The 27,975-nt window shown below is 37.9% G+C and overlaps 1 protein-coding gene across 2 annotated transcripts in view; it reads left to right on the forward strand.

Annotated features, from left to right (window-relative positions):
• Positions 1 to 4,517: 4,517 nt before the first annotated feature.
• Positions 4,518 to 27,975, forward strand: part of arhgef18.L (Rho/Rac guanine nucleotide exchange factor 18 L homeolog) — a 100,456-nt gene continuing 76,998 nt past the window's right edge. For both annotated transcript variants that reach the window (XM_041562105.1, XM_041562107.1), the window contains exons 1-2: positions 4,518 to 4,651; positions 10,440 to 10,888. In XM_041562105.1, the coding sequence (XP_041418039.1) occupies positions 10,557 to 10,888 (332 nt within the window). In that variant the 5' untranslated portion in view covers positions 4,518 to 4,651; positions 10,440 to 10,556. The remainder of the gene's footprint in view (positions 4,652 to 10,439; positions 10,889 to 27,975) is intronic.

Raw genomic sequence — 27,975 nt, forward strand, 5'->3', positions numbered from 1 at the left:
TTAAGGCAGAGAGGCAGGCTGGGTAGAAAAGCAAGAACTGGAAGTGAGAGTGTATAGCACAAGAGAGAAAACAGATGCAAGAGTTGGAAATTGTATACTGAATAAAACTGACTTTCAAATTCAGCTGTACGTGTAATCTTTGCATTAAACTGGGGCTCGTTTATAAACACTGAGTAATTTGTACCCAAACAGTTACCCATAGCAACCAGTCAGGTTTTTTTACATGCAACTGAAGGTTGAACAATGAAGGCAAAAATATGATCTAGGGTTGCCACCTGCCCAGCTTTCATCCAGAAAGCCAGATTTTCAGAAGTGTTCTCTGTATAAAATGTGCCAATCTGGATTTCCAAATTAGGACAGACAGCACTTTGAAGTGAATAGCACATAAATCAGCCACACTGATCACCACATCATAGTCCTTGTCCCCTGATGTCATACACCAAGTCTGAAATGTCACTTACTCTGCCTCTAACATCACCCTAACAAGCTCCAGCTGCTTAAAATATGGTTTGTGCCATTTTTGAGGGATGCTTCAGTCAAATGTTACAGCAGATACAAAGTCTGATGCTTGGCCCTCTGCACTGATGGACCCTAGCTTTTCTTTTCCCCCTTTATTAAAACAGCTTGGGGTTTCCAAATAGGGTTGTCACCTGTCAAATATTTTACCAGCCTGCTCTGTAAAAATCATAATAATGTTATTAATAGGGAAATTTCTATAAGAAATAGAGGAAGACTGGTATTTTTTTCCAGAAAAGTTGGCAACCCTATTCCAAATGAGTTGTGCTTTCACACATAGAGAAGTGGAATTTCCCTAAAACTCGGCCAAATTTAGATAGCAAACAATATATAGTTTCCTTTAAAATGTCCCTAAAGTGAAAGAGTACTAAATGTTCACAAAGCAGTTTGCATTTAAAATAAAAAATGTGAGACATTGGCTGGCACTGTAAAGGTTAAAGGGTATGTTCACTGTGGTGTTTATCCAAAGGACCTGTAGGTGTCACTGTGCACAAGAGTTATACTGTGTACATAGTACTTTCTATACTGCTTAAAAGTATTAGAGTTGAAGTTACTGTTGAAGTGTAATGACTGCATGAACCTGCTAATAAAACTCTGTTATACTCTATTCATCCTCTGCTGCCAAAACATAACTTTCACCATGGGACAACCCTTTGAAAATAAAAAGCATGTGTCAGTATGTGTCACCTCTTGGCCTAGCAATGCATAAGAGATATTAATATTCTGTAAATGATATCCTTGTAAGAGTACTTAGTGATTTCATGTGTTATAATCAGTTGTTAGCTTCATTTCTGGCACATGACTCACTGAAAATTGTGCAATATAATAAATAATGTAGCCCCTGTTGTGAAATATTACGATATTAAAAGTCACCCGAGAGTATCATGACCTCTAAAAAAGCAGCATCTCAAAGATGCTATATTGCTTATCTCTGCTAAATGTTTCTTCCTAGACACCGACCAGGCATTAAGGCACATTCAAGATGCACCCTCTTTCTCTAGTTATGGTTTTTTTTTTTTCTTCTGGGTCTCAGTTAATAAGCAGATTAGTCTCATATTTCTGCACAACAGGTTAACCATAACCCAATAATCTCTCGCAGGTATAAATATCTGTAGAACATCTTCGAATGTAATAAGCCTCAGCAAATAAGAATTGTGTTTTAAGTCAAAATTCACTAGACATTTAAATATTGATATTACCAAAAATTTTATAGAAAATGTGTCATTATTAAAGGGGGTCATGTACACCTACTCTAAACAGCACGGGAACCCATTTTGTTTTTGGTCCTGACCCAATGGTTGCAGATCCTTGCCTGTGGAACATAAATCTCCTGCTTTGTATAGTATACTGCAATTGTGGTGTCTTAAGCAGTCTGTGAAATAATATTTCCAAAGCTAAATTCAATGTCATTGATGAATAAATTAAATACTAGACAGAACCCTGAGACATTGCAGTTACTATACAGGTCCAGCTGGAAATTGTTCTATTAATCACAGCTCTAGAGTCAGTCCTTTTTGAATCCAAGTACAAAAATAGTTGGCAAAAAACCCACAGAATATTTTGTAATTTACACATTAAACTCCTGTGCAGAACAGTATCGTAAATTCTGGCAAAATCTAAAAGGCTTCTACTGCAACACCCTGTTTCTACTCATGTCTTAAATGCAAGTTTACATTTGTTTGACAATTAGGGACTAATTTATTAGATTTCATGGTTGTGTTTTGCTACAGTTTGTGCGATCTTGTTTTTTTTCTGCAGTCACTGATTTTCCAAACATATTTGTACAATTCTCGACACCTAAAACCTGCTGAGCTGCAGGATTATAAAACATTGATATAAATATGTGATCATCTAAAAAAAACATTACAATCCCAGAAAAAAACACATCACTTTTTTTTAATGATTTGACATAATACAGGCAGTCCCGAGTTACAAACATCTGACATACATACAACTCATACTTACAAACGGAGGGTATTACAATATGTACTATATGTACTATAGTTTGCTTGGCATTTATTAACATTTACCTTAAAACCCGCCAGCACAAACCCCCTCTGGCATGTGTTGTCTATTGCGGAGCGTTCCCTAACCCTCTTTTGCTGCCGTGTTTCTTCACTATTTATTATGGGGCCGATTCATGAAGCTCGAGTGAAGGATTCGAATTAAAAAAACTTCGAATTTCGAAGTGTTTTTTGGGCTACTTCGACCATCGAATGGGCTACTTCGACCTTCGACTACGACTACGAATCGAACGATTCGAACTAAAAATCGTTCGACTATTCGACCATTCGATAGTCGAATTACTGCCTCTTTAAAAAAAACTTCGACCCCCTACTTCGGCAGCTAAAAACTACCGAAGTCAATCTTAGCCTATGGGGAAGGTCCCCATAGGCTTGCCTATGTTTTTTTGATCGAAGGATATTCCTTCGATCGTTGGATTAAAATCCTTCGAATCGTTCGATCGTAGGATTTGCGCTAAATCCTTCGACTTCGATATTCGAAGTCGAAGGATTTTAGTTCCTAGTCGAATATCGAGGGTTAATTAACCCTCGATATTCGACCCTTCATACATCTGCCCCATTTATGTGTCAAAAATTGGAGGAAAACATGACCGGTGATGTTGACCACTGCAACCAAAGGGAAAAAGGCCAAACTTGTGACAACTCAGGCAATGACACAGCCAATCCTAGTAGTCCCCATTACTGAAATAACTGGTCACGGTTGGATCACTATGCACCCTAGTAAATTAGAGCTAAACTTTTATGTTATTTGTAGTGATAAGCAAAATATTTCTATAGTCATAGAATTGCAAAATTTTGCTATGTAAAAACACCCATTGATTCCACTGCATTGTTTGACACAGGAAATACATTTTGTTGTGTGAAAAAAACACCAATTGACTATAATGCAGTTTTTTGATACCAGAAAAAAATGTCTATTGTGTCCAATACATTTCGCAAGAAAAAACACCCATTGACGCCAATGCATTTTGCACAAAAACATGTGCATGACTAGGACCTATAAGAAGCTTCTACAACATTCGAGGGCACCACATATAGAAATTCAAAGTTAAATGGAGTTAATATTCAAACGTGGGGCGTTTGGTAAGGACTAGGTAGGCTTTAACAGAGATGCATTTACAATCTATCAACATCTGGAGGCATATTAAAAAATATATTACACTGTATATCAGAGGATTTTTTTTGCACAGGTCAGATTTTCAAATAATTTTTTGTGTTACAAGTATAACCAATTCCATATTAATGCACAAAATGTATAAAGTATAATTCATATAGCCTACTATTGGAATCAATTCTGAAGAATTGCAACATTTACAGAAACCAAGAAAGCTTTGTAAATATGCAATTTTACACATTCCTTATTGTTAGGTAAATGTTAATAACTGTGACAAAAATTAACTGCTGGGAATCCGTTAGTTCAAATTTTAATACATCTGATCAATAGACATTTAGCTTTTTCATTAATTTGGCTTTGTACAGTATATTGTGCTTATATTTTTCAATGCATTAAATATATCATGTTTGCAACTTTATAATACCCTATTTTCTTTTTTAATAGCATCAGAATGTAAACCATGCTCAAGATTTTCTGCCATTCCGGACTCTCGAAGTGTAACACCAGACGCAGATCCGAATTCTGAAGAAGCATTTCTCCTGGCAGAGGAAAAGGTAAAGTACAAGTATTTGGAGAACACAAAAGCACTAGCATTCAGCTTTCATGATATTTTTTTTTCAAATAACCAAAATTCTTTGGTAAATGTGGTCCAATCGATTATCATGAATTGCTAAATTAAAAAGCCTAAAAAAGCCTTCCATGGGAAGCCAGTCTTATGACTGACAAAAAGGGAACAACATAAGAAATGGAGACAAGAGAAAGACAGAAAGGGAAGTACGACTTGTGGTTTTCCTTGTATCTAAAATGAAAGCAAAACAGAATTATTTGTAAAAGGTCTGTAGGGGAGACAGACTGTGGTATGATCATATGGAAGAACCCAAATAATTGTATTGTGTTAAGGAAAGGAAGAAACAGAAAATACACAGGACATAAGACTTCTGTCACAGAGAGCAGTAGCTGAAGCTGAAATTAGTGCAGATTGGCAAGAAGACACCAGGTAAGCAAAATGGGATACCTTATGTAAAAACATTGGAGTGGAATCTAACAATTATTGTTTTGAAATAGCATCCAGCTTAATGGGCACTGTATAGCAACACAAATAGTGCAAATAGTATTGCAGGGGATAGGAGCTAAGCAATAAAGTTGAGTGAGCAATGTATAGTAGCTAAGAAGTACAGCTATAGTGTATAGTATCTTAAAGATCCTTTTATTGGGCAGAATAATCCTTATGCTGACAAAATCTAAAATCCATAGCATAGAACTGTAAGTTTGGGGCCCACTATGACCAGCACAGTTGGCCCTCTCAGGAGATAGAAACAGATTTCTCAGCTATATGAAGCTTTAGAGATAGTTATAGTTACAAATAATTTTTTTATTTTATGAAATGTTTTAAAGATGGAATATTTTTGACTCTTAGGTTAAATGGTCTTAATACAGCAGGCAATACACAAGGAGTCCCTATGTATTGCTCTTAGTAAGTACCAACAAGGACCAGATATTGCCTTTCCTTCACTGTAGCAGGAAGACCTGAATGCTAATATACGGTTGGCCCCTAACAAGAGCTGCATTTAAAAAAAATTGTGGCAAACCTTATAGCAATATGTTAATAAATGTTTAACATATATAGTATCGGCATTGTTCTTAAGTTTTAGTTATGATGTTAAAGTAGTGTAAACGCTCTTGCATCAGTTCTTAGGGTCAGAAGAAAGCTTTCTTGTCAGTTTTGGGAGTTGGTTGAGGTAATGTTCCCACTTAAGCTGGCCATAGACGCAAAGATCCGATTTTCGGACCGTGTGTGGAGAGTCCCGACATTTTTCGTCCGTCGGAGATCGGTCGTTTGGTCGATCGGACAGGTTAGAAAATTTCTGTCGCCTGCTGATAATATCTCTGCGTGTATTGCCGATCGTACGATTTTCAGAGGGAGACTGTCACTAGTGTTGTCAGACATAAGTACCGTACGATTGCTGTCAGGGGCAGAACATTGGGTGATCTGTTCTTATTTGATCAGAATGGTAAAGACTTTGATCTGAATGGTTAGTGGAGGGTCGGGAGATGGGAAAGTCCGATCGTACGTTGATTCGTACGATCGGATCTTTGCGTCTATGGCCAGCTTTAGACCTAGAGTGGAAGCTGTCCCTCAGGTTTTATCTTGTAAAGGCTTATAGATCTATGATATGGTGTTCTTTTTATCCTTTTGGGTGATGTGAGCTGGCAGTTTGGGAAAAGTGTGAAGGCAACTATCCTGCCACAAGTACTACTGCGGTTAATCAATGTTTAACTTGTTAGATTCTCAGTATCCTGCTAGAGGTACTCATAATAATGCCAACATGCTTGGAAAATACTGGCCTTCCTAAATCTTTCTCTCACTTCCCTACTAATAACATTTGCAAGGCCGTCAATTTGGAAGTTATTTTTACACACAAACCCACTAGATAACATAATATACCCGACCATTATGTCAATCTTTTGTAGCCTGTGTCTTGCCAATATTTATGTGGGCATAACAACATTTACAAGAAAAGATTGTGGTTGCCAGATGGAAGCAAACAAAGATTGTATAAGTCATATTGAAAAAAAATAAACAAAAAAAGTAACAACTGGACAAATGCAGGCTTTGGCTATGGCTGCCTGATGAGTTGATGAGCTGATTGTGAAAATGGAAGCAATTATGGAGGAAAAGTCACAACAGGGCTACAGGTCTAAATCGTATATCAGCTAAATTCCTGAAACATGGTGGCACCAGCACAGTATATAGACACTGACAAGACTGAATGCATTCTGACAAGATTAATGTGTCCCAGAGAAGGGGAGGTAAGGGATGATTGTGAAGCTGCTGATAATATGGTATTGTCATTGAAAGTAGCCTTACACTCTTCTCTTTTTCTGGCAAGGACTTTAGCAGTGTACTGCTTGGGTGGCTATGTGATGTGGAAGACACTAAGTTCAGAGGTTTTACATTGGGTGCCAGGTTCTATGGAATCCCCCATTGATATATGAGTGTCTTTAAGGTTTACTGGACGACAATGAAAACATTTACTGTATTTCTATACATGCAGTTTATCGCTTCCATAAAATCAAGCAGCTCCCAATGGCAGTGTGGGTTATAAACTAGAAATTGTATTAGCTTCATGAAATTGAATGATATACATTTCCTCAAAACAGATCTTGAATGGATTACAAAATCAGTAACAGATCTGATACAATTTGATAAACTAAATATATGCTTTTTCTGTGCTTAAGAGAAAACACACACTGTGTAGAAGGCAGCTTTATAATATTTTTAAATACTGTCTTAAATAGTACAAACTTTTTTTTTGAGCAGTGCTGGAATATGTGACATCATTAACCAAGAGAGATTATTTGATATGGCACTATCATAATCTTCTCTATCTTTCAGAACAGTAGGATCAGCATGTCCTGTTATGTCATCATGTTTGTGAAGTTTTCAGCTGTAAATGTCAAAATAATGCTGGCCAATTCAATGCCCGCTCTGTGGGTGTGCAAACTCATCTAGGGTACCATACCAATGGAGTGGGACACCAAAACACTGGAGCACAAGTAGCATTTCCACAAACAGGGGTTCAAATGAAAGAAGGCAACAATAGCAAATAGCAATTGTATATATCCATATAGAGCAGCATTTTCAGGATTGTATGAAGGTACAGTGCCCAAATCAAAACTTTAAATCTGCCTTCATATAACAGATGTATGGGTCAGGGGTACTCCCAATCTTCCTCTTGTTACTATCCACTGTAGTAAAGACCTGGGCAAGGGGTCTGACTCTCAGCAACTCCTGGTAGGCACTACTATAATTTGACTCTGTTTCATGTGGGCCCTCGCTTATGAAATGGAGGAATAGATACCATTTGGGTATGGGCACACAGCATTCACTCTGTCTCAAATTACGTTGGGAGACAGGGTGTGCTCAGTTGGTATAAGAAGCAAGTGGCAACAGGACAGTTACATGCAAAGTACTTACAATCTTTGTTTGTTCCATCACAACTTTCTCAATGGGTAGTATTGCCTGCCTTGTGGCCACCAACTCCCCATTCCTAGGCGAAGCCCGCAAAGTTGAATTACTCCAGGATCTACCAAGTCCTGAGCCTAACTGCTCTGGTCCCTATAATGGCAGCAGAGGTGCCGTAGGGTACTAAGCCTTCATTAAACTCCTCATTGGAGCCTTAGATGCTCACTTCTCCTATACTTTCTTACTTAATAACATTACTTCTCCTATACTGAGGTCTACCTCAACCTCAGGCACTGACAGCAACACCCCGCTTCCTCCAGCTATTGGGTACACTTGTGTGCATCCCTTTTTATAACTTTAGGGGACTACTCCCCCCCCCACTGGGAAAAAGGACCCAGCATAGTTGGCCAACCCAATCCCTGGGGCTTTGAAAAACCTTACCCTCCTATATTAGTGTAGGGATGTGAAAATTTAGACACCCTTACCCTTTATTGACAGGCACAGCCCTAGTAATATGGACACCTTAGTGGGTCCTTATGGGGACCTTGTGCTTATGTAACCCTGTAGTTCTCACAGTGTACACCAGATGGCACTGTGCAGTAGTATAAAGGTCTTTGGAACCACGAGGTCTGGGTCCATTAGTTTAGCCCAACCAAGCAGGCTGGAAGGGAAAGGGTGCATTGGCCCTAGTAATTAGATAGCATACTCTTTTATAAATCACTCTAGGAGTGATGGAGAGGTTATTTAGTTGAGCAGCTCAAGGCTCCGCCGCGGAGATTAGAGGGATTAAGATCCCAGGGTATTACTTACTACCCAGAGTAGGGACTAAAGTGTTGAGACTAGGGATGATAGGAATTTCCTTAGACTGCCACTGAAAGAGATCCTGAAAACTGGGCAATACCCCTCACAAGCTGCCACACTCTCTGTGCTGTATATTCCCTGGCCTGCAGGGATTCAGCCTATACTGGTTCTGTGAGTATATGCTACCTTTATGCTGTCTGATTGTTCTATACTCCATTGTGGATATGTGCTATGTGCTATGTTGAATAAAGACAGTTTATTGTTTAAGAGTTAAAGAACTACTGCCGCCCATCATTGTGCTATTGCACCTGGTTACAGTTGCACTACACCCTGCCTCCACCCCGCTGTGAGGGCTTACCCCTGAGAGAGAGGGCCTCATTTGTGGTATAACCACACATGGATAGTAGCTCAAACTGACCAAAGTAAATGCTCTGTTTCTTAATGATGCATTTTCCAATTTGTAGCTGGTTCTGTTAGTTGAAATAACACACACTGTAACAGTTTCTCTATCAATCATATAGTATGTCACCATGCTTGAGATTCTTGGAATAAAAAGAGGAACAGGTTTAAATTCAATAGCATTCACATGCAGTATCAGTGCTGGTGAAAATTACACTGTCAACTATTATTCTGCTTTCGTTATTAGAGAAAGGTTTACAAAACACTTATGCCCATATATTTGTTCTTTTAACAAATCTCTGAAGCTAGAAACAGCTATTTGAAGCTTTATAGATAGTTATAGTTACAAATCATTTTCTATATTTGTCATGTTTGACAGATCTATTGTATGGAATATTTCGGACTCTTGGGTTAAATGGTGGTAACACAGCAGGCAATACACAAGGGGTCATTTACTTACCACACTGCAGTGTGCAAAGTGCTACTAGTCTCAGAAACTGACTGATTCCTGTAGTACTGTTGTAATCATAGCGGAGTTAGAATATGTTCCATTTATTACAAATTATTACTCTGTAATGTAAAAGCCAATGTTCTCAATGTTAACCCAGTAGACATAACAGTTGCATCCCATACAATGTTAAACCAGATCTTTACTTATTATAAATGCTAATATACAAAGGAAAAAGAAAATTGAGATTAAATATGTAATTATCCCCAAATGAAAAAAAAACTTTAGGCCAGCCTTACAAATAATCTAAATGAAACTACTTTGGCAGAGTTGTAGATGTATGAAAACCATGTCGTGTCTCGGAATCCATTCTTGTGGATCAATCCCACAGTTTGGGAACCACTAGTATAGGGTATTGGTTGTTGTATACATCTTATATAGGATATTAGACTACATTATTACATGCAGTAGAATACAATAAAACTGTACCAAAAGAATGAACAAAGGACATATCATATAACATATGTGTGTGTAGCAGCCTTATTTCTTAATATAAAATGTATGAAAGCTGTCTACTGTATAAAAAAATTAAGAAATGCATACAGTTTGGCAGATGTAGTAGTGTTCTTTTAAATGGGAGCAAGTTTAACTTTACAAGTCAACTTCACAGAGGTTAAAAAAAAACTTTGTTATGAGAAAGAGATGTTACCTAAACACCTAGCTTACTTAAAGGAAAACTATACCCCAAAGCAATGAAGTTCTCTATAAAATTATATTGCATAAAACAGCTAATATTTAAAACCCTGCTTCGTGTAAATAAACCATTTCCATAATAATATACTTTTTAATGGCATGTGCCATAGGGTAATCCTAAATAAAAAATTGCCATTTTAAAAAAGAAGGGCCGCCCATCAGGATCCTAAGATTCACAGTGCACACAAACATACCAAACAAACCATACGTTAGATCACATGAGCCAATTATTGGCAAAATATGAATCGGACAGGTTTAAAAATCCCATTGGATGAAGAATTTCTTGTGCATTGATGGGTGCACATTTTACCGGCCTCCTTCATATAGCTAACAATATTTATTTACATATTACCGCACACAGCATAAGCCCATGCCCTTCCCCCAAAATGTTATATACTATATCTGCTCTTTTTCCAGGATGACCTGTCTGTTGACCTGAATGATTGTTCCAATGATGTTATAAGCAGCAGTGAGGATCTGACTTCCTTGGACTCTTCTCTTCAAGGCACAGAATTTTACAAAGATCTTGTACAAATGGATGCAGCAGAAGACTCCAGATGTGAACAGGAAGACCACAAACTTGCTTCTCCTTCCTTCTGCATGACTGATGAAACCAATATCACACTTGACAAAGGTCAGGTCATCATAACTTACACCAAGCCCTTTATCTGCCCTGTGTCCTGTGGGCCCGGAGTTGCCATTGAAGAGAACTTGATAGATTCCACAACAGAAGGGGACAAAGGATCTCACAGATTACATCTACCTATTAAGTTTGAGGAGCCTATTCCTGTCTTGGTGAGGTCACTGTCTACTTCAAGAAGACACAGCTGGGATGATGCAGTGTCACCAACAGATACTGTTCGCAGGTAAAACAAGCTTAAAAAGAGGTGAACTCAAGACATATAATATTAGTAACTATGTACAAGACATGTACTATTAGTAACTGTAGATTATGACTACAGCTTTAGTACTATCCACATGTGAGTGCTAGTTATGTGTGTGTGCATGTAAGTATGCATGTGTCAATTGGCTGAGGAACTATGCATTAACATTAGAATAACAGTTGATTTGCAGTGCGCTGTGTATTTATCTATCACAATAGTTACAGACATGTCATATTGGCGATAGATGGCAATATATGGTTATTTTTAGCTTTTACATAATTAGAGCATATATATATATATATATCTAAGGGTGAAAATAGAGCTTGCCATAGTTTATTTAGAGAGAAATTACACAGCACTATATCAGGAAAGATGAAGGAGATGTGGAAATTCCAAAACGTCAATATGGTACTAAATACATGGGTTGTGCACCCATATGAATATCAGTGTGTGCAGCTCCTTTCTCTATGGATTGCTGAAATTGGTTGACAACTTTCTGATTCTGTTGGTTCTGTGCAGTTTTGTATAGGGACTTGTATTTTTTTGTATTTTTTCACAAATTAATGAGAGTGACTATTTCAGTTTATTCTACTTCTTACAGCTGTGGGGGATGGCCAGCACCATCAGTGCTAATGCCAACAACCAGGGCAGCCTTCAGGGGGGGACAGGGGGGAGAGTTGTAGGGGACCGCACTTTCTTGATTATCCGGGCCCCCCTGCTTTCTGAGAGCTGCTGACTTCGGGAAGGCAGGGCGGGAGCACAAGGGGAGGTATCTTCTGTCCATTACTTCCCCTTATTGGTCATTGAGTTTAAGTCCCGGTTGAGCTGCTCAGGGATTGGATAGCTGAGGTTTGAACTTCTACTCCAGCTCATCCAATCACCATGCAGCTTTACCAGAACTTGAAATTCTGTGACCAATAAGGGAAGAAAATGCTGTCACTGGAAGAAGATGCAGCCACCTGTGCTCCCCTCCTCCCTTCTGTAGTTGGCAGCTCACTGACAGCAGGTGGGCCACACTAATGAAGTAAGTATAACATGGCAAGGCCCCCCTAAAGGTAACCTTTGAGTTCCCTGTTGTATAGTGGGGCCCTGGGCACCAAATTTTTTTTTAAACTTTTGAGGGGGGGGCAAGTTTTTTTACATGGACGTTTAAGGGGGGTCCTAGCCACCAATATTTTTTAATGGGAGGCCCTGACCACAAATGTTTTTTTTAATGGGGGGGGCCCTAACCACAAATGTTTTTTTCAATGGGGGGGGCCTGACCAATATTTTTTTATTAACATGTGGGAACCATAGCCACCAATGTTTTTTTTTTTTTAGTGTGTGGTGGGGGGGTGGACCTGTGGGGTGGGGAGGGTGGGGCTTGTGGTGGGCGCAGCCCAGGGGGCCCAGGAAATTTTTTCGTATGGGGCCCTGAGATTTCTGATGGCGGCCCTGCCAACAACTTTATGGATTGATTTGAGGGCAACAGGCCTATCTTGATTTTTATATTCTGCAAATTTTGTGTTGCATGAGGAAATATATAGATGATGCTTTCCTCCTTTTGGGGTGGTGACATGGACACTGTCTGCCTTCAGTTGACTGAGTTCTGAGTTCAGTCCAGACAACATTAACTTCTATAAACATTTCACGACCATTGCCATTTTATGAAATATTATACTTTCCATCTTCGTTTACTTAAAAAAATCCATTCCCATTAGTCATTTTCTTGGGTTGCTACTGGCCCCTGCATCAGACCATAGGATTTTGACATAAATGGGAAATGAAATGGATTCATGATCTCCTGCTAGTTTAAACAAAGATTTCAGTCTTAGCCTATTTTTCTATCACTATATGGTGCTTAATATTTATGCTTAATTATTTGTATTGGGTTGGTTTGTTCAGAAGCTTTTCTATAGTTTCTTTGTCGTTTCTATTCATCTCACTATGTTGCGCCTTAAACTTTTAGTTCAAAATTGTAGTAATTTAGTATACCATAGTAGAAGGTTGTAGCTAAAAGCTGATGATGCATGGCATTATATCTATATCTTGCATGGAGGTCATCATGTCCATATTGATAGCGTCAATTCTGGCCCTTTCAGGGAGCACCTGAATTGATGCAAACTGTAATATGCAATCAGATTTAGTTCCTATTTTAATCACATGTGCAGTGATTGTTATCTTGTCAGGTTCAGCTTGAGATTGGGACCAGGAGGGTCCCAAAAATAGTTATAACCTGAAATTCCTTTGTATTAATAATTTAAACTGCTTCCCATTGTCAGATGTTACCTTGTGAACTATATGATAGATATGCTCAATCAGATTCTTTCTATTTATTTGGTGATCTGACCAATCACTTTATAGCCACTTAAAACCTACAGGCAGATTCATTATCGTCTAATTAATCTGACCATAGTATGTGTGTAAGGTACAGATCTTAGACTATAAGTTTTCTCTCTCCCTCTCCCCCCCCCCCTCTCTCTCTCTCTCTCTCTCTCACTCACTCTCTTTCTCTCTCTCTCTCTCTCTCTCTCTCTCTCTCTCTCTCTCTCTCAACAGACTGACGTTTTGGGCTGACTCCTCAGCCTTTCTCAAAGTGCCAAAATACAATTTAAACCATGTCTTTTAAACACTCGCTGGCGGGAAAACCACCAGCTGTAACGATATCACATGCTTAGAGTTATAGTTAAGCATCAATTAAATATTCGGCTATGATTACATCCGGTCAATTTGTAAACAAAATATCAGTACATACACATCAGATTTATTACACAGACAAGATTAAAAACAAATAACAAAATGCAATAATGTTGTTAAAACTATCCTGGTGCTTCACAAAACTGTTCTTAAATGTTACCAGTTCAATCTACATTTTTTCTATTCGCCTTAAACTTGCACTCAGGGAAACGATTAGTTAAATTGCTCCTGTGAAAATCGTTGAGACTCCTCTACTTTAGTTGAACTATAAAACTTTACTTCTACTGGTATCTTAACTCTTGGTTCTATAATTAATCCCATTAGGCTATAGCCCAGCCGTGAATGGCCTATCTATAAATGCAAACTAACCCCTATATATATATATTCAGAATAATAATACATTAAACATACAAACATGGTAAAAGGGGGACAGAAATTTAAATGAGAAAACCCAAAGCAATAATGTGTCACATGGTATTTAGGATAGTGACATGGACCATTAGGGCCAGATTTATCAAGGGTCGAATTTCAAAGTAATTGGAGTTTTTTTTAAACTCCTATAACTTCGAAATTTGAATAAAAATAGACCAATCGAAATTTATTAAAAAAAATCGAAGTTTTTAACTTCAGGTGAATAGGCTGTATTCAAATTGTTCGAATCAAAGTTTTAGCACATTGGATCGAATTCGAATCAAAGTATTTGCCCCAAAAAACTTCAAAGTCGAAATTTTAAAGGGACAGTACATGATAAATTTTGATATTCAAATAGTCCAATTCTTTTCAAATTCGAATCTAATTTTGGCCTATTCGATAGTCGAAGTACACAAAAAAAGCTCTAAAATTGGAATTTTTGTAATCCGAATTTTCACTTCAACCATTGATAAATCTGCCCCCTAGTGTTGGAGAAACACTGTAACAGTGGTAAATGTGTCTGGATCAATTAGCAGTTTGAACTTGATGGAAGTTCATTTGGCCTTAAAAATCAAACATAATAAAAAAAAATCATGACAAATAAAACATGGGTTATTGATGCCATAAGTGTTATACATATCAGTTTTTCTGGATGTACTGCTTTTATGAACACTCACTTGAACCTATTGGATATTTGAAAGCAGAGCAAGCCATAATGCTGTTAAACTACAACTAAAAACTAACTAAAAGCAGGGCTGCACTGATGTCTGCATTTAATTCACGATTCAGCCTAGGCCTGCCTCTTTTTGAAAAATTAAGATTTGAACAAATCCTTCGTATTCAGTCAGACAGAAGTCATACATTTAGGGGCACATTTACTAAGCTCGAGTGAAGGATTTGAAGTAAAAAAATGTTGAATTTCAAAGTTTTTTTTGGGTACTTCGACCATCGAATAGGCTACTTCGACTACGACTTAGAATCGAACGATTCGAACTAAAAATCGTTCGACTATTCGACCATTCGATAGTTGAAGTACTGTCTCTTTAAAAAAAAAACTTCGACTACCTACTTCTGCACTTTAAACCTACCAAGCATCAATGTTAGCCTATGGGGACCTTCCCCATAAGCTTTCTATGCTTTTTTTGATCTAAGGAAAATCCTTCAAATCGTTCGATTCAAAGAATTTAATCATTCCACCAAACTATTTTTCCTTCGATCGAAGTATTTGCGGTAAATCCTTCGAATTCGATATTCGAAGTCATAGTATTTTACTTCGATGGTCGAATATCGAGGGTAAATTAACCCTCGAAATTCGACCCTTAGTAAATGTGCCCCCTAATGTCATTAACACATTAAAATTTTAGGGTTCACGTTTGATCAGTATTCTGACAAATCCTTTCTTGAGTGTTCAGTATTTGAAATCTAAAAATAAGATTTGACTTAGTTCTACAAATGAATGAATACATTTGAATAACTATTTTAATTGTTACAACATATTATTTTATAACCGTCCTAGTTTGTATTGGGCTGTCTATTTAAATAATGGCCCTGCTGAAAGATGGATTTTCTTTGCTCTAACACTTGGCTGTACTTTACTCAGTTAATTTTCCTCCCAAATGTGACAAGCTTCCCAGTCTTGTTGAGGAGAAGCAGCCCCACAACATAATGTAGTCATTACGCTTCAAGGTAGCGTTTTAATGAGTTTGTGATGCAACATATTTGAAAATGCAAAGCAATAAAACCTGACACTTTGAACATCATTTTATTTGTATATAAAAAAAATTATTAAAATGATTTGTAAGTGTAGGGAGGCTGTAAATGCCTGTCTTTCCCTCTGTGTTGATTCTGTGCAGGTAAGGGGAGGAGTCCCCACCCCTGTGAGCAGACAGGAAGGAAGGCCTGCAGATAGGGATGCCATCTTTTTATAATTGTTACCGGCCAGTGGTGGGGGCGGGAACCAAAGGAGCGGACTGTGACACAAAAGGGGGCGGATCATGATGCAAAAGGGGTGGAGCCGCATGTCATGACGTAAAAGGGGCGGTGCCATATCGCGAGATGGGCAGAAGACGGAGAAAAGATACGTTTCCAGCAGAGGGCCAGGGGCTAGTGTTAAGGGTATTACAAATTTACCCGAAACTACATTGCCAGTAAATTTGTAATACCGGCCCCGGCCTTGGCAGGTGTTTTACAGGCTAGGCTGGTAAAATACAGGCCAGGTGGCAACCCTACCTGCAGAGGATGCTGAGAGAGAAGCAGCAGAGTGAGAGAAAGGGCTGCAAGGATCCAAATATTACTGTGTGTTGAAAAAAAAGTCAGTACGGAATCCCAGTGGAATAAAAGCACGCTCTGTTTAGAGAAAGGAAGTCCTTGTCAGGGCTCTGAAGAACAAATGGCTCTGAACAAACAGGCTCTGAAAAAACTGCCACATATGTGGGGTTCCCCAGTCAGAGATCAAGCTGGCTGAAACACTGTTGCACAGTTTCCTGCAAATAAACCTCTCAACCTTTCCTCTGTGTGCAATTGTGGATCAAAGAAGTACCTGGGAGGGGTATCACAGCCCAGTGTCCATGCGTTGGGTGGACTGACACTAAAATGTAGTGTACTTGCTCTCCCATATAGCAGAGACTCCTGTAGCACCAAAAAGAACGAAATCAGTGCAGGAATTTCTTCAGTAGAAGCAAAGGGCTACATACGTTTAAAGCTTCTTTGGGTAGTCTCACTAAATCTTGTAAGGGCATAAACATGAGGTTTCAAGAAACTTTTTCTGGCACAAATCAGAGATATCTAAAAAGGAGTGAAAAGGGCACAGATATTAAAGAAAGAGATGTATTCACAAACACAAAAAGTAGTGCTACACAATCCTCCCCCCTTTTTGTAGTGTCGGGTGCCGACTGTGACTCTGTTTGCTCAGGTCCGGTCCATACTTCCAAACATATTTCAGCAGCACTCCGATATAGTGAAAATTTAATTTAGTTGTCCAACAGGTGAAGCAAAGTTTCAGGCTGAACCAGCCCTTTATGAAGCTTCTAAGCTTGATAAAGGGCTGGTTAAGCACGAAACGTTGCTTCACCTGTTGCACAAATAAATTAAATTTTCACTATATCGGAGTGCTGCTGAAATATGTTTGAAAGAAAAAGATGTAGAGATGGAAAGGGGATGGAGGTTGGGGAAGCAGTAACAGGGCTGTAGAGTGCCAGGTACCAGAGTACTTAATGATATTGAGTTAATTTTAGTAGATTAACGTTAGGATTTATATCACCTACAAAACTTTGTTGTGCAAATTTCATCTTAATATGGCAGTATCAGTGGTTCAAAGTCATTGTGCACCCAAAAATGTGCATTCCTCATGATCTAAAATTCACAACTACAGTACCACAGCCTAGTCTTTACAGTGCTAAAGTAGAAGAGTGGGACAGACAGAATACCACCATTTATCTATACCAATGTAGTAATAATATGTCTCCAATGAGAAGCACGTTTACAGCCTTACCTTAGCTCCTACCATTGCTGATTAGGAACTGATGTGTAAATGGCCTGGGTAGTCCGATGAGTTTCGGGGTTTGTGTGCAAGTAGTGAGCTGACAGAACATCTTCAGCCCTAAATAGGATAATGTCTCAGAGCACAAAGGGGTTTTTGTCCCTCAGATAAATCCATTTTCTGGAAAAGAAGTGAGCAGGTAGTAGAAATGGCGCAGAGTAGGGAGGAAACACAGAGGGAGTAATCCCCAAAGAGAACGGGGCATGTACACTGTGATCAGAGAAGATTGAACGGAAGAGTGAAAATAGATACTAAAAGCTTTAGAGAATAGGAGGTGAGCATGTAGAGGCATTTAGATAGCATAGTCAGTGTGTCTATTTTTCATTCTATTCGCCAATTTTGTTATCATGCCTGAAAAGCCCTCCAGGTGCACTATAGGGCCAAAAGTCTTCTGACATCTGCCTGTCCAACATCTCATTCCCAAACCAAGGCTATTAATAAGAACTTGGTACTCCCTTTAATGCTTAACAACCTCTATTATCCTGAGAGGGATCTCCACTAGATTTTGAAATATGCTGGAACTAGCACGCTTGCCCAAACCAATGAGAACAGCCCGAGACTATAATTTTTACACCAATATTTACATCTGGAATTATCAGGCAGAGTTTTCCTGGCATCTGCCTACATAGGGCTTATCTTTTGGCAAAACTTTAGCCACCCCTAGGTTTTCAAAACACAATTTAGATATTAGAAGTCACTGGGTAGTTTCATGGCCATATACAGGCACAATGATGCATGCTGAATGCTTTTGCTGAATTCATGAAACTCTAAGATAAATACAGATTTTATACATTGGGGTGATGTGACATAATTATGTACATTTGAGAACTGGTGACATCAAAAGCACAATTTATACAGAAAAAAAATAAATAAATATATATATATATGGGGATATATACATAGTAGGAGATAATATGACTGTGAGATATGGGAATAGGTTACTAAGTATATCATTATCAAATGTGTGACCTGATCGATTTCGGATATGCCCCTCCTAATTGGTTTTTTATACTAACACTTTGTACTATATATTATAAACTTGGGGGCTAATGAGATACTAGATGTGTATAATTAAATTATTTTTTAAATATTGATTGCTAGTGGGAAATAGCACATATATATATATATATATTTTTTATCCACTTTAAACACAGGAGGTATTTTAATGGCGGTGAGTTGGTTAATGAGATGCATCACTTTGGGGTTAATTAATTGGATTCACTGATACGTTGATGTGGTAATAAAATTGGTGTGCTGTGTTTCAAATCTTCACCCTGATGACGGTCCTCTTTGGACTGAAACGCGTTGGTGTTATGCAATAAAAACTTTTATATACTCTTTGAAGCAGACATATGGCCGTGAGTGCTCTTTTTTGCTCAAATTATATATATATATATATATATATATATATATATATAATGTATAGCATTTGTATATGATGATAACCAAAGGACTTGTTCTCTCTGCATTTTGTGTAAATAAGTCCTAAAGTATACCAATGAAATTAGGGAACTATTTTATATGCTTAAAACATTGCTCATAATATTTATGTGAGAAAGTAAACTATCTCAAAAGCTTTGAGCATTTTCTGAGACAGTTGGGGGGAGAGAATATTCCTCTGCACTACTTACTTCCTAAAATTACATAGCAAGTAACATGAAGAGGTGAAGTTGCCAAGAGCAGTTTGTATAAAACCACACAAATACTAAACAAACTGGGCAGTTATTACAAAAACTGAGCAAAGTTGTTGCTTCTCATTGGTCAGATTTTTTACATGTCTAATTAACAGGAAAGGATTAATATGGTTTCTGGTATCTTACATAGCACAAAGGGGATTATTTATCCGAATGCTAAGGATTCGAGTTTTTTGTACTAAAAATTCTTCAAGATTTATTATACCCGGGAGGATGCAAAAAGTTTGAATACAAAAACACTCCATCTCCAACCTGTCAAGGTCCTGTAGTAGTCAATGGCAGAGGTCCTATTTGCAATTTGAAGGTATTGTGGTCTGCTCTGGGTTTTGTACAATAATCTGAACATTTCAGGCTTTTCCGGTGATTGTTTGAAAAATTCTGACTTTTCGAATGTCAAATCCGAAAAATTCTGTTTTTTCACGCAACAATCTGAAAAAGTTGCGGTTTTCCATGGTTTTTTAAATGATACATTAGGGTTAATCGTGGATGTTTGGTCAGACTTTTTTTTATTGAAAACATCATTAAAATTCGGATTTTGATAACAACATAACAATAAACTTGTTCTTGACTCTAAAAGATTTTTCACTGTTTTGTATAATGACTAATATCTATGACACAGCAACAAAGTAGTTGGAGAAGGAAGAAATAGATAATTTTGGTTTTGGTTATTAAGATTTGCTAGATAAATTGCCAATGGGAACTACTCTAGCTGTCCTTTATACCTACCATCTAACTGTTTATGGATTGCATCCATACCTTTAAATCATTTAAATCAGTTCCAGGCAAAGCCAACTTGGCACACTAGGCAACCTTGCTGGCTACTCTGCCTCCCACCCCACATACAGATGAGTGCATGCAATTCGGTGACAAAGATCAGGGGAGCATGTTCACATGATCACCAGTGACAGCAGGGTGAGGGACAAGGTTACCTGAGGAGCAGGAAGTGGGGGGCAAGTGACCAGGCTTGGGGTACACAGAGAAGCGTTGCATGCCTTGCACCCCCACTGTTGTGCCCTGGGCACGTGCCTCTTCTGCCTGCCACTAGTTCTAGCTTTTAAGACTGTTCTGGGGAAATTTTTTTTCTTAGCACAGGTTCAACGGCTGTTATTAGTGCAGTTCACTTTTAATGAACCATTCGTAGCAATTTTCCAGTTTTTAAATGATATGCATTCCTTTTCTGCCATATTGCAATATAAAAGCTATCTGGTAGTGATGAGCGAATTGGTCCTGTTGCTTCACCAAAAATTTGTGAAATGGCAACAATTCACCAAACGCACTAAAGTCAAATGGGCGTGACCCCCCCCCCCCAATTTTTTTTCTGTTACAATTTGGATTTTTTTTTTTTTGGACAATACATTGGAGGCTGTGAGCATTTTTATCGAGACAAAACCTTGAAAAAAAAATTATCATCACTACTATCCGGTTGTTGGGGGTCACTGACACCAGTAGCCAAAATGCTATTGCGCTGTAAGATTTACTTTATGAATATTTTTACTTTTTATTACCTACCCTTATATTCCTGCCCTCTCCTATTCATCTTCCAGTCTGTTTCAAACCATTGCCTGGTTACAAGGGTAAGTTGGTACAGTTCTAAGATTCCAAACTGCAGAGCTACTGAACAAAAAGTTAAACACTTTAAAACTGACAATATATCAAATTAGGACCGGTTGTATATTAATCTGGCAAGATTCAAAACATGAATTGCTACTTGCTTTTAAGAGTTTTTATCATTCAAGTTGTCAGCTTCCCAGGTACCGCCAGTCATCTGACTTATGCTCTGATAAACTTCAGTCACTCTTTACTACTGCACTGCAACTTGGAGTGATATCACCCCTCCCTTCCCCCCCCCCAGCAGCCTATACAATGGAAAGGTAACCATATAACAGCTACCAGACACCTGCATTGCTAAAAATTCTCCAATGCCCCACCTAGTTGTGAGAATAGCACTCAGTACAAAGTCCAGCTAACCCAAGTCATGACAGTACATTGAATTGGAGAAACAACAGTCAATCTGAAAGCAGTTCCATTAAGAAGTACTGGCTCTTTCTAAAACCAAATGACCAGGCAAAATGACCTGAGATGGCTGTCTACACACCAATATTACAATAAAAAAATATTTTTACTGGTTCAAGAATAACATCTTAAATAGTAGAATGAATTATGTGCATTGTACACAATGTACATTAGTAAGAAAAACTATACCATACAAATCATGACAGAATTCCTTTAAAGGAAAACTATACCCCCAAAATGAACACTTAAGCAACAGATAGTTCATATCATATTAAGTGGCATATTAACGAATCTCACCAAACTGGAATATATATTTAAGTAAATATTGCCCTTTTACATCTCTTGCCTTGAGCCACCATTTCGTGATGGTCTCTGTGCTGCCTCAGAGATCACCTGACCAGAAATACTTAAACTCTAACTGTAACAGGAAGAAGTGTTGAAGCAAAAGACACAACTCTGTCTGTTAATTGGCTCATGTGACCAAACATGTACGTATGGTTTGTTTGGTTTGTTTGTGAGTACAGTGAATCCTACGATCCCAGGGGGCGGCCCTTATTTTTTAAAATGGCAATTTTCTATTTATGATTACCCAATGGCACATACTACTAGAAAAGTGTATTATTATGAAAATGGGTTATTTACATGAAGCAGGGTTTTACATATGAGCTGTTTTATGCAATATCTTTTTATAGAGACCTACATTATTTAGGGGGTATAGTTTTCCTTTAATTGGAGGTTTAATTGATTTTAATTTACAAGTCTGATTTATACACAGTTTTTGATAATACTGAATAAAGTTCTGTGCATTGTTATTTTGGAGTGTGCATATTTACAGGGTCTTTAAAAAATTAATAGAAATTGTGTGCTCTTCAACCACCTTATAGAACCATGTGAGTTGGGTACAAAGCAGTCAGCACAGGAGCTTCAGTAATAAGTAAACTGTTAAATTTGTGTGTTCTCAAATGAAAATGAGGCCTAAACTGAGAAACAATACAATACAATGTATATACAATAGGAAATTACTACACATCATAATGTGCAACCTTACTCAGCAAACTTTTTCAGGCATAGCCAGAGATTTTGTTTCACAACCCAGGTTTTGCAAATTACAAGATGAATTAGAGTTAAAAATGAACAGTACATTTGTAGATAGTTAATGTTAAGCTTGGTAGGACTTATTCTTAAGTGACAAAATAAGCTTGTTAAGCACACACTGGCTGCAGTAATGTCTTCTTTCATTTCTCTAGCTACAGAATGGTTGGAGTACATACTACGCCTGTAAGCCATAAGAACATGAATGCCAGCTGTTAGATTTCTATCAAACTGTGTTTCTAAGGAGTTTTGTGCTTTGTGTATTGATCCATGCTATTTTTATAATTAACCTCCTTTTAAGGTGCGCTTTGACTCCAGCTAGATGCAGCCTTGCCATTATCAGGCCCTGAACTACAGTTTATTCTGAGTCATGTTCATGAAGTAGGAGAAATAAACCAGGCCTCGACACAAGGGGTTTGGCTGAAAAGCAAGATACTAAAATCATCAGTCAGCACAGTGCGTAACAGGCTACAAGGGCAATCCCTCTAAACACTTCAATTTACAAACAGCAATAACAGTGTGCTAGAAGTTCTGTATGCTGTAAGTTATACACAGTCATATTTTTAAATGGCAATAGGCTTGTATTTGCAGTTGTGTTCATTTTTGTAAAGTATGCTGTCTAGCAAATATGGCAAATATAATCCAAAGCTATCAATTTGTTTTCCTAGAAGCCACCACAATGCCTGTACCTTGCCATTACTGCATACTCTGTAAAAAGTTATAGGCAGTCAGCCAAAGTTACTCAGGTGTACTACTGTGTGACTAAGAGTGTATGATTAGGTTGTCTAGCCTCAATGTGTTTACAGAGCATGTAGGCTTATTACAAACAGACATCCAAAAGATATATAACACAATTTGGAGGTGTTTCAGTTGACTCTCTGCACGTAACGTTGGGTCCAGGTGCTCAAACCCCAGACCTTCAGATAGAGGTGAATACCATATGTAATATCAAACAGTTGAGCTGGCACGAAACTGGATCACATTAAGTAAATTGCTTCTAAAAATATTTCATTTGCTTTTACAATTTAATCTGCACACAGAGCCTTATGCATTTTGTGCCTTTCATAGGCTGATTAAGTGTCCCAGAAACACGTACGGTTCTGTATGCAGATGTAATTGTAAAATTGTTTTTTAAAACAGTACAACCAGCAATTCTGACAGTTACTGATCAGCCAAAAACCTAAACCCCATATGTAAAAAAAGCCACTGTATTCCCAGTAGTAGTGACCCATAGCAACCAATAAGATATTTGCTTTCAAACAGGTGGCCAGTAAATTCTACCTGATGATTGGTTGCTATGACTAACTGCCTTTTATTACATAACCCCATATATTCTTTAGCACCCTCTCCTACATTTATGGTTGCATTCTGCTTTGAACATAATGTTTAGTTTAATACATTTTATCATAAATGCTCTGATGCCAGTGTAGAGATGGGGATAGTAGAGGAAAAGCACTAGGTAAAGTGTATGGGCCCTGGAAGCAGCCTTTGTTAACATGATGTTGACAATTGCCACTGAACTCCTAAAAGGACCTGATCGAACCCCACTAGCTAGAATTAGTTGTGAGTTTATGTTTACAATGGGACATGTAAACTGAGATCTGTCTGTATTGACTAAATCTGTCCCTAGATTTGCCTGAAAGGAACTGTGAACAAGAAGAGAGCAAATGTGTACTAAGGATATATACAGCACCTCTCTGCCTTTGACTGTGAGTCTGTATGGTGTGCAACAGCATGTCTGCAAATTTGTAATAGAGTTTCCTTTTAAAATGTTTGTGTGTGTGGAGTGGAATAGCTATAGCTATTTCATAGCTTTGATCATAGATACCAAGAACATTCCTGAATGAAGTAAGAGTGTGATGCTGGATTATTATATAAGATTTCTACATAACTTTATGAAACATGCTGACCATTTTTGTAAAAGATGTTCCCATTCTTGTTCCCACTAACGTTGATGTTTCTTTTCCATATACACTTTCATGTATAAAGGGTTGGTAACACCAAATATAAATTAATTGATTTCACTTAACGTGTGAAAAATATTACTTTTAAGGAACCTTTGCTGACTATTTCATTCTGGGTTGTTACATTACATGTTTAATGATTTGGTTTTTGTAAGCATAAGGGGCAGATTTATTAAGGGTCGAAGTGAAAATTTGAATTCAAATTTTCAAATTTGTTTTTGGTCAAAACTCTTAAATTCGAATTGTAAATCATCCTAACTTGATTTGAGAATTTATTTTGAATTCAAATTTGAATTTCGAGATTTATTATACTCTGGCCTTTTAAGAACTCGAATTTGACTATTCACCACCTTTAAACTGCTGAATTGCTGTATAAGTCAATGGGAGAGGTCTAGGGATCAATTTGGTGATGTATGCAGGCAATAGTCGAATTCGAGTTCTTAAAGGGCCAGAGTATGCTAAATCTCGAAATTCGAATTAAAACTCGAATCGAGTTTGGGTAATTCACAATTCGAATTTGAGAGTTTTGACCAAAAAATATAAATATGCCCCTAAATGTTAGGATTGGACTACCCTGCCAAGTAACAGAAGACTTCCCAGTTGAGCCAGGCCTTTGTGGGTCCTAGTTTAAGGTTATGGGCACACAGGCTGAAAGCTCTGGCTGTTGTCAGCCTGCTTATTTTTTTCAAAACATCAAAAATAGAAGGCGCACACTCCCTAATAAAAAATCAAAAACTACAAAAAGTAAATATATGCGAGGTGCTAATCCTATAGGAAGCTACCCATCTGTAGTTTCCAAAAAATCATTCAGGAAAACAGAAAATAAGGAATGCACACTCTGTAAATGAATAAAAACGAATTTTATTCCATGCTAGTTACCCCACATGGCAACAGCATGTCGCCCTACGCGTTTCGACCTACAGAGGTCTTCATCAGGGGCACAAAAATCAAAAAAAAGGCAGAAATAATAATACAAGTGAAGCAGTTAAATACCTTGTGGCATATACAGTCAATCAGTGACAAACGATCGCACATCAGCGCGTGTGACGTCACTTCCGGTTTTCAAAGTGAGCAAACCATCCCCTATGCATTATGGGAGTACTTCCGGAACGCAAATGCGTTCCAATAACCGGAAGTGGACGTCACTCGTGCATTTAATGATAGAAGAGAAAAAGGAACACAAAAATGTGGTGCTGTCATATAACAAATACGATTATATGGTATTAAATCTCATGTTGGTTATGTCTAACACTCCAAACTTCAATTCTATATAACAAGGTACCCCGTGGGATACCCTCTGGAACGCAAATGCGTTCCACCATATAGAGGTCTCCAAATGAATGAGACTACAGGGCCAAAAATGGGACATTCAATTAATATAAGATATGCAAAGAATATAAAACATATGAAACAAGCATAAGAGGCAATACGTCTCAGCCATTAATACTTTAACACTTTGAATGATGCGTCCCTTTGGTCCACCATCTCACATGGGCACATAACCAGCATATAATGGGGTAATGAATTTAACCCCTAAAACAGAAAGAAAAATATGTTATTAAATAAAATAAGTACAATATTCACCACAGCCATTGTATATCTCAGGGCAGTCATACATACCAGGAGGTATATCTCTTAGGAGTCTTAGAGCATTTCCAAAGGCTGAGCATAGGCCATCCAGATTATCTGGTCTGTAAAAAGCAGGATAAATTCAATGCATCATTTAAACCCATAGGGGTAACGGTGTCAAGGCGGAAAATCCATTCCACCTCTCTCCTAAAAAGTAAGGTATTCTTATCAATACCCCCCCCCCCGGGGGAGATTATCTGATCAATTCCCATAAGACGTAAGGATGATATATTATGGTTGTGTTCTTTACAATGTGTCACTAGCGGTGGTATCTTTCCCAATTTTTATAACACTTTTGTGTTTCAAAAATCTATCCTTAAGTTTCTGTATTGTTTTGCCTATGTAGTAAAGACCACATGGGCAAACAATCATGTAAATCACATGTGTAGATTGACAAGTGATACGATGTTTAATTTGGAATCTTTGTGCTGTCTGTGGATGTGCAAAGGATGTCCCTTGTAACATGCTATTGCACACCGAGCAATTGTAGCATCTGAAATTACCGGGTTGTGGATTAGACAATATCGGGGGAATGTAATAAAAATCGCTAACGGAAAAACTATTCGCAATGCGAAAAGTTATGCCTTTGCGCGAACAAATTTTGCTTTGTGCGAATTTAATATAGCTTTTGCAAGCCCGGAAACTGTTTAGCGACCACTTCCGACAGTGAAAGACCGTTTGCGAATTTTATAGTTCGCGCCAATGCGCAGTCAATGTAATAAAACTTCTTACTGAAAATGTCGTTATGTTTGCTCCAAAAGATTACGACACCTTCAAGCACTTCTTATGAGTGCGCAATTAAAATTCGCAATGCGCAATTAAAATTCGCAATGCGCAATTAAAATTCGCAATGCGCAATTAAAATTCGCAATGCAATAACAGTTTAAGGAACAATATTACATTGCGAGATGTGGATTTTTAGTCTTATTGGTGCGAATTGTTTTGCTCTTTGCGACTTTTATTACATTCCCCTGTAAATGTTGTGTCAAGTAATGTGCTTTATTGTCAGCCTTAACAAGTACATCTTTTAAATTTTTTCCCCGTTTATAGGCAAACATTGGGGTATCCTGACAAACGGGTCCCAAAATGGCATCAGTTTGTAAATGATGCCAATGTGTCCACACAATATGTTTAATATAACGACTGGCCGTAGTATATTTCGTTACAAAAACCTTCTTTTCTTCAGTATTGTCTCTTCTCTGCCTTTCTGTATTTACCTTGACTAACGCTTGATCCACAACTTCTTGCGTGTATCCACGCTTACGAAACCTATCAGCCATTACTGTTAATGACACCCCAATTCTTCTGTTTCTGATGTAATTCGTTTGACCCTAAGCATCTGTGAATATGGTAAGGCTTTAATTAATGCCGGACCTTGCCGGTGGATGAAAACTTGTGGCATGTAAAAGATTATTGCGATCAGTGGATTTACGAAAAATGCTTGTTTTAAATTTACCTGATTGATAGATAATCATTATATCTAGGAATGAAACTGCAGTCCCACTCCAAGATGCCGTAAAGCGAATTTTGGATGGAATGTTATTTAAATAATCAATGAAGGCGACCAGGGAAGATTCATCTCCCTGCCAGAGAAAAAAGAGATCATCTATGTAACGATAATATCCCAAAATATGCTGCCAAAAATCAGATTTGTAAATGTGTTGATCTTCATACTGTGCCATAAATAAATTAGCATAAGATGGGGCCACATTACTCCCCATCGCTATGCCTTGCTTCTGTCTGTAAAAAATATTTTCAAACCTAAAATAATTATGATCCAGTATGAAGCAGAGCAATTGGTAAACAAAGAGGGCCAGAGTGTTTTCTATCTGCCCGTTCATTAATAATGCAAAAATTGTAGATTTACCCAGATCATGAGGTATATTAGTATAGAGGCTGGAAATGTCCATCGTAACCAATATAATATTGGTCTGTTTGGTTTGGTCAATTTCAATAGAGTGCAATTTGGACAGGAAATCAAAAGAGTCTTTTATAAAAGACGGAATTTGTGTCACAAATGGTTGAAGGAATGAGTCCACAAATTGTGCAATA

This window comes from Xenopus laevis, chromosome 1L, assembly GCF_017654675.1.
Source record: "Xenopus laevis strain J_2021 chromosome 1L, Xenopus_laevis_v10.1, whole genome shotgun sequence".
Taxonomy (NCBI): domain Eukaryota; kingdom Metazoa; phylum Chordata; class Amphibia; order Anura; family Pipidae; genus Xenopus; species Xenopus laevis.